This window comes from Neodiprion lecontei, chromosome 2, assembly GCF_021901455.1.
Source record: "Neodiprion lecontei isolate iyNeoLeco1 chromosome 2, iyNeoLeco1.1, whole genome shotgun sequence".
Lineage (NCBI taxonomy): Eukaryota > Metazoa > Arthropoda > Insecta > Hymenoptera > Diprionidae > Neodiprion > Neodiprion lecontei.
In genome coordinates this window covers 41,257,318-41,268,430 of record NC_060261.1, presented here as the reverse complement: position 1 = coordinate 41,268,430, position 11,113 = coordinate 41,257,318, and the positions used below count along the sequence as shown (strand labels likewise).

At 49.1% G+C, this 11,113-nt stretch overlaps 1 protein-coding gene across 1 annotated transcript; it reads right to left on the bottom strand.

Moving 5' to 3' along the window:
- Positions 1-3,808: 3,808 nt before the first annotated feature.
- LOC107225968 (ER membrane protein complex subunit 3-like) lies at positions 3,809-4,510 on the bottom strand. Its single transcript, XM_046731936.1, has one exon. It carries the CDS (start codon positions 4,508-4,510, stop codon positions 3,809-3,811), a length of 702 nt encoding a protein of 233 aa, XP_046587892.1.
- Between the last annotated feature and the right edge of the window lie 6,603 nt (positions 4,511-11,113).

Sequence of the window (11,113 nt, the reverse complement as noted above, 5' to 3'; positions counted from 1 at the left end):
CTCCTGTTTTATAGCCTCGTTGTTCTGGAAATCAAGGAACGTGTCAGCGGCAGGTAGGGTAAAAAGGTTAGATGTGCTTCCCGCTCCGAACTCTTCGGTGGTGTAGCCTTGGTCGTTGGCGTTGCGTGGTGGTGTCAGGGCCAGCTAAATCCGCTTCCGTTGCCGCTGCCTGCCTCTACATTTCAACGGCAAATTATCTTGAATGTTTAACTGGTCTGGCACATGCCACAAGCCTGGAGCTTTTCGCTGAATCTTAATATTTCATACCGTTTACCTCGTGGTTCGCCTCGAAAGTGGAGAAAGAAAAGTAAAGGGAAAAGTAAAAGGCAGGAGCACACGTTTAATCGGAATCGCGTGATAAAAATATTGGAAATTTCCGAATACGATGAACGTTTGTCATTTTCGGACCAACGGAAAATTCCTCAAAGTCAGCGGGTGAACGATGCTTCTCGCGATTTCTAGCCAGTTTCCGCTTAAGCGTCGAGCCTTCGGTTATACTCGACACGAGAGCGTGAAAGGATGGAGGATGAAAGAGGAAGGATGCCGGTGCAGAGGGGATTTGCGAGAGAGTCGGGCAGAGTCGGTGGGAGGGACAGAGGGAGGGGGAGTGTGGAGGAGCCTCAAGTAGGTGCTTCGTATGCGGAAAGGATCTTCCATCTCTGGGATCGCGCGCTTCTGTCAGTCACAATGGCCAGGCGAGATTGGCCTCCGGAGAGCCGGCTACGCGAGCTAATCAGAAATTAAATCTCGGCCTTAATTTCTCCTGAAACAGTTTTATCGGATACCTCTACGCAATATCGCAGCCACGACGGTGCAACGGAGGTTCAGCGAGTGCCCAACCACTTTCTGCAGTCTACCTGTAATCGGCTCCAGACGCCATCGTCGTCTCCAGGATAATCATTTTTTAGCACATCCGCACGTATATGTATGTATAAGGTACGAGGCTGCCGTTGCTGTAAGTGTACGGTGAAACATAACAATTACTCGGAGAGTTGTTGCAGATAGTGTGCAGATGAGCAGACACCGTGCACGACTGTAATGATATGTAGGAATAGCAGTTGCGAGTTTTGACGCACGGCGCAGAGCGAGGATCGGAAAGCTGAAGGGGCGCGCGGGACGGACGGCGTCGAAGCGTGTCTATCGGTGATTCAGGGAAACGATCCATTTGATTTTATTTTACGATTTCCTTTATACGAAATACAGGATTTCTATTACCTTTGTGTTGTTAGATTGAATAGCCCGAGGCTCTCAGCATACGCTCATGACTGTTTCATTTACAAATGTATTTCCTTTCAGAAGGAACTTTCAATTTAGTTAGATGTTTGGCACAGCGTAGGACGTACATCCCGTATGTGCTTCGGGTGGTGGAAGTCGATGTGGAAGCAGTCGCGGGCTACGATGTCGAGGGTGGTGCGAAACCGCCCTTATAGAAACCGCCGGGGTTACGACGACCGGGCTACCCGAGGATGGAGAGGAAGGGCCGAAGGCCAACCGTTAAAAGTTGCGGATGAGCGCGCATCACCCGCAGAAAACAATCAGAATCTGCAAACGGCTCTAACAGCTAGACGCCCCGGACCATTATCCCCCCCCTTTTCGCAAAACCCTTGAACAGGATCTCCCTTTTTTTTTACCATCCGAGGCACTCAGGAGTATACGCGAAAATTTCTACCTACCTTCTTTTTTTACACCAGTTCGATCCGAATGGACAAGAAGTGATCCTGACGATTGGAATAAAGGATTGTAAATTTGGATCGAATCAATTCAACGTTTCAAACGTTGTATATAACGCAAGTTAGCTATCGCGAGTACGATTTAATTCCGAGCATATAAATAATTCAGAGATAAAGGGAGAAAAAAAAGGATTCATTATACACACAAAAGGGAAGCAGAGAGAAACACGAAGCTTGCGTCTCGTCAATTATCCAGGAGCCTTTAATAATAAGCGTAAATATACAATAAGCGGAGGAGAAGAAGTTCCCTCGGGCGGCATCAACATGTTTCATACTTATACCGAGCGTATAACGTATACAGTAGCTAATGCCTTAACGGCTAAGTGTCTTCCTGCAGGAGAGCCGACAAACCGACCGCCTCGCTTCCTGGTGCTCAAGCTAAGACCGGATATTCCAGAGTTCAACCGAGACGACTGCTCGGCCTCAACCCTTTCTTTACCTTAGCCACCCTCCTGCCGCCCCACCTTTGCATATCTAATTCCTCGGGATATTAGCTACATTCAGTTCTTATTCGCGCGGTAATATCGTTACGCGAGGCCAGAATTATTGCAATTCAGTTATCCTAGAGCCGCGTAATTTTCACGTAGGTACTCCAATATCTTTCGGAAATCACGTCATTCGAATGATCAGCCAGGGTTCGCAAAACTGATTGAATGAGTGATCAGATGGCAAAGTGAAAATCTTCGACTTCGTTCAGAGAGCTTATCGTTTTGCCTTATACAGTCCGAGGGAAGCTTTCACTGATTCACTCCAATTTTTTATAGCCTCAATGCAATGTCACTTCGCTGGATGGGTGTATTTAATTATTACAGCAACACCGTTATACCGATACAGATAGCGATCAGATATACACATGTGCATATCGGATTCGACTACCGCATGAATAACTTTTGAACGCGACGTCGTCGTCGTCGTCGTCGTCGTCGTAGGGGGTGAGCGCAAAGCCGGGCGCAGGGCGAAAGCACACTCGAACGCCCCTCCGCGCGCATATATCAAGTCAATAATTAACACCAGTTACAACTTGTGGGAATAGTAACGGCGTTTATGCTCCCCGGGACGTCGTATTTCAGAGAAATGTGCTCGTGCCGTCGCGCTATCCCGTGGTATAGAAGAGCGGGACGCCGGGGCGACGGGGCGCAGGATAACGCGGGCTCACCCAGGGGGTGGAAATGCCGGTAGGCACCCACACTCGGCGCTGCACACGTACCGCCCCCGTCTCCCGTCGGTGGAACAGATGAACAGATACGGGAATATGGAAGGAAATATAGATTTAGGCGCGCACGGCACACAGATAGTATATCTGCGGTCGCTTAAGTCGCGCTACCAGGTTTACGGTGATTACGGATTCCCGTGCTCCTCGCGATCCCGCCGAACGGAACGGAACGGAACGGAACGGAACGGAGTAGAGAGAAGCCGAACGAGACGTTGCGTTGCGTTGCGTTACGTTACGTTTCGTATGTTTGGACTGAGTTTCAGGTTTGCACAGCCCAGCTGAGAGAGAGGGAGATTTACTGCTGGCTTACGGGGGTGGCGGGTACCGCCGATTCGGAGGAAGCCTCGAGGAGGTGCCACCGCCGCCACTTGCTCGCCTATGAACGAGTTAATGGAGCGAGCGAGTGAGGCTCCCCCTTCTCTCGAACCCGGCAGTCCTAATCACTAATGATAACAATATTACTAGCGACCGGCGTGCACCGCCGGCTCCTAAGCCGTCCTAGCCAGATTTATTACGACGGTGTTTTACCGCTGTGGTACGATATTTGCCTCCGCAGCTTTGCTGTGTATACGGCGTATCCGCGAATCGTTATATGTAACTCACTAAACGCCCGGGATCAGACCGCTGCTCGGTATTTGCCTCCTTTCGTCGGATTATTCGACCTGATGTGAAAAGACTGCGTGAGAAACTCAAACCCTGAGAGACCTTATCGTCTCGGGGGATTGGAGAATTAACGTTATACGAACGAGGCGTAAATTATTGTAGATCAGCCATTTTAATGAATTCTTTACGAACAGAGTAAGAAAGTGCCTCAATTATCCTAGAGCAGTGAGTCTTCCGATATTTCTATACCTCGTCGAACTCTTCACTTGAAACGCCAGTTGTGGTCCAACAGAAATAGAGCACGGCGTTCGCCCTTGTAGGCCGCAACGAAGGGTGAGGATGTGGCGGAAGTTTGTTCCTGAGTGAGGCTGAGGCCATCGGCGAGGTTGTCTTCGCCGAGCATCAGGTAGTAGACAGACTTGAGCCCTACGACGTTGAGGAAGTACCAAGAGGCGGAGGACACCCAGGAGGCGTCGAGGGAGTGAAGCTCGACGCCGCGCTGAAGCATCGTCTTGAAACCGTGGGTGAGGGGAAAGGGGACCTTGGTCGTGACGAACCCGGAGAAGGTCCAGTTTATCCAGCCGCCAACGAGAACCATGGGCAGGACGTTGGTCAGGTTGCACTTAATCATCTCGGAGAAGACGGCCGGGTCGATCATTCGCGGGGCGTTCGCCTCGCGCTGTAGCGACTTCCGCTTCTCGGCCCTCAAAAAGCTCTCCACTACGTCGCTCAAGTAGAGCTTCCGGGCGATGAAGCTGACCCGAGGAAGCAGGTCACCGTTCCTTCGCAGCAGCTGGATTCGCCGAAGAACCTCGCCACTCTCAACCTCGATGAATTTAACCTCTCTTCCCGTCGACAAGCACAGACTCGCGTAGTGACGGAGAACTCCGACCAGCAGGGTTATCACGACCAGAGGCAGAAACACCCAGCTTCGGATGCTGGGGTCGAGCAGAAGCTCGGTCATCGCGACGACAGGGTTGCGAATCACTTGGTTCACCTTCTTGAAGTGGCGGATGAGTGACGTTTGGCGAAAATCTCAATGATTAGGACACGACGACGCGGTCTGCTTTCGATATAAAAACCTGACGATCCGCGGATCGAACTGCGAAACGGAATTGACTGTGAGACTGCTTCGAATGACAGTACTTTGATCATAATTTAGAAGCGAATAGGGGCTTCTACTGCGGAAGTAATTGTGAAAGGGTTTTTCAGTTCGCGGTGGATGGGTGGCGCGGGAGAAACAGTTTGTGCTAAATCAGAGCGTCGCTCGTTAGGGGAAGATATACAGGCTAATTAAAATAAATCTTGGGATGGAGTAATTATACGTGTATTAGCTGGGCTGGTAGGTCGGGTGATGGACGGTTGGGCGGCAGATGTACCCAAACACCTCTTCATTCCTAGATTTTGGTGATTTCGCAAATTTCGCGGATCTCCTTCCTCGGGACTTGTGCCGGTCTTTCGGTGCCTTGGACTTACTCGAAACGAATGAACTCGTTTTGCTACAAAAAAAATTACGGATTTCGAGCTGACACGGTACAAATAATGCGGTCGAATTGGTAATTCATTAACGATCCCGTTCGTCACGCACGGATGGAGACCAAGCAATTTTATTAATTTTCATTCCTGACGCATTATTATACATTTAAATATAACGCCGAGCCGTAGTGTGGACAAAATGTAATGTTCGACTGCAGGGTTTGCGCATAAAATAATATCCGTTTAGTCATTATTCACAAGTAATCGAATGCAAAATTTCATTAAACAACTTAATGTACCGAATAACCCGATCGCGAAGTACTTTCATGCTGCGGGAAATTCATTATTTACGCCAATTAAAATAATTAAAATATTAGCCGGCATATACTGAAATCGTGCGGATCGGTACGTGTAACGTAAAATATTGATATCACCGGTCAGCAGTACCTCGACATCGCGGACTCTGCCGACGTTCCGATCTCCATCACCTTCACATCGACAGAAGTCTCTCTCGTTAGACACGAAACGGCATATCCTAAGGAATAACACGAGCGTCAAAGTTTCGTACATGGACTACCGATCGAGTCTTCGGACATCTATAAATCAGAGCCCGAGCGAAAGGCTCCGTGAATTCGGGCAAACAGGGGCGGTTTCGTTGGCTCCGATCATTCTCTACAGTTATATCGGGCAGCGTCAGGTTAATTAATTAACCCCGGAAGCCGGGAAGTATGGGGCGGTCGCATGACAGACAACGTTAATATCGATACATTGACAGAGCCAAACGGGGGCACGTGCATGAAATGGCCTCGAGGCGAGCCGCGACGAGCGTCGACGATCCGGGGCGAACGGTGCGCAGGCGGCACTAATGTCCTCGTGCTGGACAAACGAGGAGGAGCAGGACGGGGGAGGGGGGCGGGGGGGGCGAGGTGGCTGGTTACGGCGAAAGGGGTAAAGGGTGCGGTGGGTGGTTGGGCGAAAATGGGGGAGGGGGGGGTGGAGGGGAGGAGGGGTTCGGTGGGCCGTTATTGTTATCTTAGATTTATAGTCATAACGGATGGTACTACCACGGTAGCCAGCCACCCCGAGCGGTCTTATAATCACCCTCCACCCCCGGGCGAGCTCACCCTCGACCACCCTCTCGGCCCCCCTTCGCGCAGCTCGAGCCCGCAGTTTAAGTGATTTGCGACGTGGTGGAGCCGCCATGCAGATCCTTTTGCTGAACCCGGCGCACCTAACCCACGGCTCGATGCCCGAGAGGGATTAACGGGGTCCAAATTATTATACATTGCACAATAACGCGAAAGTAGTCGGTGGCTGCCCGGGGTGACTCGGGGGTGCAGCAGCCGCGGATCTCTCTCTTTATCTATCTCCCTCTCTCGCTCTTTCTACACACTTGGGATGTACCGGCAACGCCGCCTAAGGACCGCCGACTATCCGCCTTCATCTCGACCACCGTGGGATACCTACGTATATAACATGCGGATCCGCTGTACCTCCTCTACAAATCTTCCTTTACTCTTTTTGCAATTAGTTCGAGTGTGTACCGAACGGGTTATCTACTTTTCACTTTGTCCTGTTTTCTTTCGTTTCTTTTCTCTTCGTTCCGGCAAGGATCACCCGAAACCAAGGCACGAGTCAGGCGATATCTCTTCTTCAAAAACTTTCTCAAAACTTCAAAAACGGCTCAACCGTCGCTGGTGATTAAATGTAGCTGGAATTTTCTTACTAGAACTTGACTCAAGTTTGGAACGAATACTCAAATTCCAAGGATTTCGAAAAATTGGAACGGCAACTGCTCGGGATCCTGCAGCACTCTTTCTTCCATCAGCCCCTTCTGCCATGCACCCTTTAAGAATCGTTCGAAACTCTTTCTGGCTTTCCTCGACCCTTCCGACGGGCGAACCTAAGACGGAAAGGTGGTGAAGCGGGAAAGTCTTGGACCGGTAGCCTTCAGGATCGTGGAGTGAACTGTTGTGACGAGCACGTAGTCCTGCGGATGGAGGCAATCAAGGAAACCCACAGTCAGCGGCTTTGCTCAACTTTGGTTGTTACGGGCAGAACCTCTGTCTCCTGGCCTCTCGGCCTTCCCGCCCCTTTCCTTCCTTCCTTCCTTCCAACCCTAGCCACCTCGCCTCGCTTCGCCTTCTAGCCACCGGAGAACGGGAATAGAATGTTGGCTGGAGGAGTGAAGCGGGAACTGCCACGCTAAGCGACACCATTCCTGCACACGAGAATCCGAAGTTTCTCCACTTACGACGAAACAACAGTCACGAATCACTCACGAACATGCAACGGAAGAATAATTGAAGGCTGCGGGTTTTCAGTCGATCCCCGATTGTTGTCTAAAAGATCGAGTACTTGGTTTGTGATCGTTGCAGATGAAATCGGTAAAATAGAATGTACGTTTAACTGATAAGAGGAAAGAAACTAGTAACAATCAGTCAGTGATTTCTGCGATAAAATTCGTCATTATATCTGTGTCTCTACATTCTCTGGCAAATTGTACTGAATTTTGCAAAGCTAGATACGAAACAGATAAGCATTGAAACGGGACAAAGATTTTCCAGAGAAGGCGAAAATGTGTAGATATGCAGGCGATATGAAATTTACACTTATCAATAATTCATGCTCGAGCAAAGTTTTCTTTTTGCGAATAATTTGGTGCCAAAATAAATGGCGTGGTTCGCATTCGTCCCCCAGGGCGTGGAAAAATGCGAGAATGAAGAAAGCTGGTGAGAAATTTAAGGAAAGGGGAGTGAACTGTGCACGAATGTGAAGAAGCTACACACGTGGTGAAAAAAAAAGAAGACCGAAGGAGGGTTGGAGAAAGATTTAACGGAAGCTGGAGCTCCTCTAAAAGCAACCTGCAACGATACGTCATGGTGGTAATGGTGCCATACGTCTCCACGTCTGCGCTGATCAACTTCACGCTCCCGAGCCTTCGGCCAGAATATAAAAAGGGAGGAGGGATGTCTGACTCGAGCCTGACTTTTGCAAAAGTTAAGTTTCGCCGAGAGCTCGGACCTGCACCGAATGAAGGAAGAGAAGAAACAAGACTCAGGGTGCAAATTCTCCCCTACGTTTTGCGACGGATAAAAGAATAAAAAAAAAAAACGGAGCGCGAGAATCGGATGATAGGGTGGAGAACAGATTCTTGGATTCTTCTTTGCTCTCGGGATATCACTCAATATCCGTGAACGATCGAAGGAGCGAGTATCGGTCGGGGCGCGGATCAAGCGGGGGTAGCTGGCAATAATAAAAGATTTTGTTCTTCCCGGCGAGAAGTTGATGGAATTCCATAGATCTCTGTCCGCGACGAGACAGAGTCGGTTGGATAAGCAGCCATTTAAATGCAACCGATGTGTCTCGGGGAGCTATTACATCTGATGGACGGTTATTGACGCCCTGGCTTATACCCACCGACCCAACCCGACCTCGCGAGCCGAGCGCCAGAGAAGCCAGCTCCGAGCCACCCCCGCATCCTGGGGGAGCTGGGGCGGGTTCGGCTCGACGTGCAAGTGAACGAGGAACGCGTCGCAGCGATACGGCGAGGCGCCGTTGAACCGCCGCGACGCCGCGCGTCACCCTGAGAATTGCCTGCGAAGTCGCGGGAAAAGTGCTGTTGTTCGATTCGCCCGCGGTACCGGGGAGAATACGAACGACCGAATTAGGAATTTTACGCGGCTGCATCGCCGCCGCTGCCCTGAGCGAACCTCCTCAGACCTCGTCTTACGCGGGGAAATCCGGGACGTAGGAAGACCTTTGCGGTCCGATTCTCGGTCAACTGCGCCCGTATTCGTCGACCTTATTACCTCCGCTTAATCGGAGATGACTGGATCGTCGGACACCTTGTTCCAGCCGGAATCAAGATCCCGCTAATAAAGATGCCGGGCGTAGTACGTGTCAGCGAAAATTGATCCAATTTCAAAGATCCATGCCGCGATCTAGCTCGCGTACGGCCGTCGGCCGCGGAATACTTATGCGGAGAATATACGTTACGGATTCAGGGCATGTCATTCGATTGCCGTTACACATGCTTATTCTCCTCGAAATAACAATCATTTCGACAAATTTATCGATGCGAATAAAAAATAAGAATATTCGTGAATACACGGGTGTGTCTGTGAATGTGTGCAGCGTGTTTTATAACCGCGTTTGCTCCCGTTTCCAGCGATTTACGTCGTCGCGGGCAACCTCGAGACTATCCGGACAACTTGACGGAGTTGACTTTGCGAGACCGAGAGACAGTGCACGGGGAGTCGGAGAGAGACGGAATCGATGTATACGATTCTGTTTACTTCCATTTCGGGATTTATACCTTGTTACCGGTGTCATTTCACCGACGTTCGGATAAATAAATTCCAAGAACAAACGTAGAGGAACTCCTGCTGGGTATACGGATAAAATCTTCTAAAACACGGCGTCCTCCTTCTCGTTGACCCGTACTACTTAAATTCAATCTTTCGCTACTCGGCAGCTTCTATAGCGAATGGAAGCTGATCTAGACAGAGCTTAAAACTTGCGCACCAATTTTTCAGCCCAATGTTTTCCCCTCTCTCGATCTGAGGTCTGATATATTTTATTCGTTCGTAAGTTATTATGTAAATTAGAAAGAAAGAATACACATGCCCGCATACAATTATCGACTGTCAAAAATTATATCGGAATATTATTCACCCGATTTCACTACTATCGCCACGATTGTAAAGAATTCTCCAACTACTTTGCGACGAGGTGCGATTAGCGCGACGGGTTGCTGGGCCGAGGCGTGGGTAGAGAAAGGGGAAGGGGGATGAGGGGAAGTTTTCACGGGGTGTAGATATTATCGGCGCAGAAATATTACTTAGAAAATTGCCGCCCATGACTCCATCCGACTCGTTAATTACCGTAAATTACCGTAAATTACCCATAATTATAAGGACAGTAAAAGTTTTTACTATCGTCAAGGGGCAAACAGCTCGCGAGGGGTTGTGATGCAGAGTCTCGGTGGGCCTCTCCTTTTCTTCCTCCTCCTCCTCTTCTTATTTTTGCAGTCTGCGAATGCAACGAACCGAAACCGCCACCTGCTCCCGAACGCCATCAATTTGTGCATCCGATAATGAGACGTTTCGTCGTTTCAGGGTTCAGGAATTCGGTTGGCCGAACCGTCGCCATATTTTATTTTAATCTTTTCTCATGGATAAAATGCGGATAAAAAGTATTTCAACTTATGGTATATATATATTTTATTTTTTTTATTGTAATTGAACGGTAGCTTTATTCGCCGATAACTCGTCTCTTCTTTCTCGTAAAATTTGCAGGATCGATTCCGGAAAGTTTCCGAAATATAATATGAACCGGTCGAGTGGAAGGTTGCTGCCTCTAAGGCTGGTGGTTCGAGAGCGCGGCGTTTACGCGGTTGGGAAAACGCAGGTACAACTCCATCGGTCAATCTGACTATTACACAATACTCATTCGTACTTGACAAGCGGATGTATTTGCTCACAAGCCACCTGTTGCTCTGCTCGCACACTTCACCAGGCGGGTGAAGTTTATACTCTGAAAACGTTTTAAAATGGAGCAAAAGAAAGAAAAAAAAAACAGCCTGGGCATATACACAGACTCTCGCATTTTTCTGGTCCTCCGCGCGGCTGGTCGCGAATTCGCGCGACATCCACGTTCGATGATATATGTATATATATATAATAGACACGTCGAACAATAGCCCGGGAGTTTATATTCGCGGTGACAAAATCTGTCGCTTAAACGAAACTATTCCGGTAAATTGTGAGATACGAGGTTAGTGCAGGGATCTCATCGGTAGGAAATTTAATATTCGCGATAATGCAAGCGCGAATTGCAATTGCTCGACATTGCAGTTGCGGATAATTGGGACGGTGGGAGAGAAATGATCACGGGTGACAAAATTTTACTGCAATGCATTTATTGATAAGGTTATAATGTGTAATCGAAGTCTGTGCAGGTCAGCGTTGATAGTTCGTTGCAGCTATGTAATTTTGCCCGTCATATTTCCACGGTTAAATCCAGCGGCTGGACTATACGCGAATCGAACGATGCCTGCAATGATTTTGTAATGAATGCGTCGCGGTGC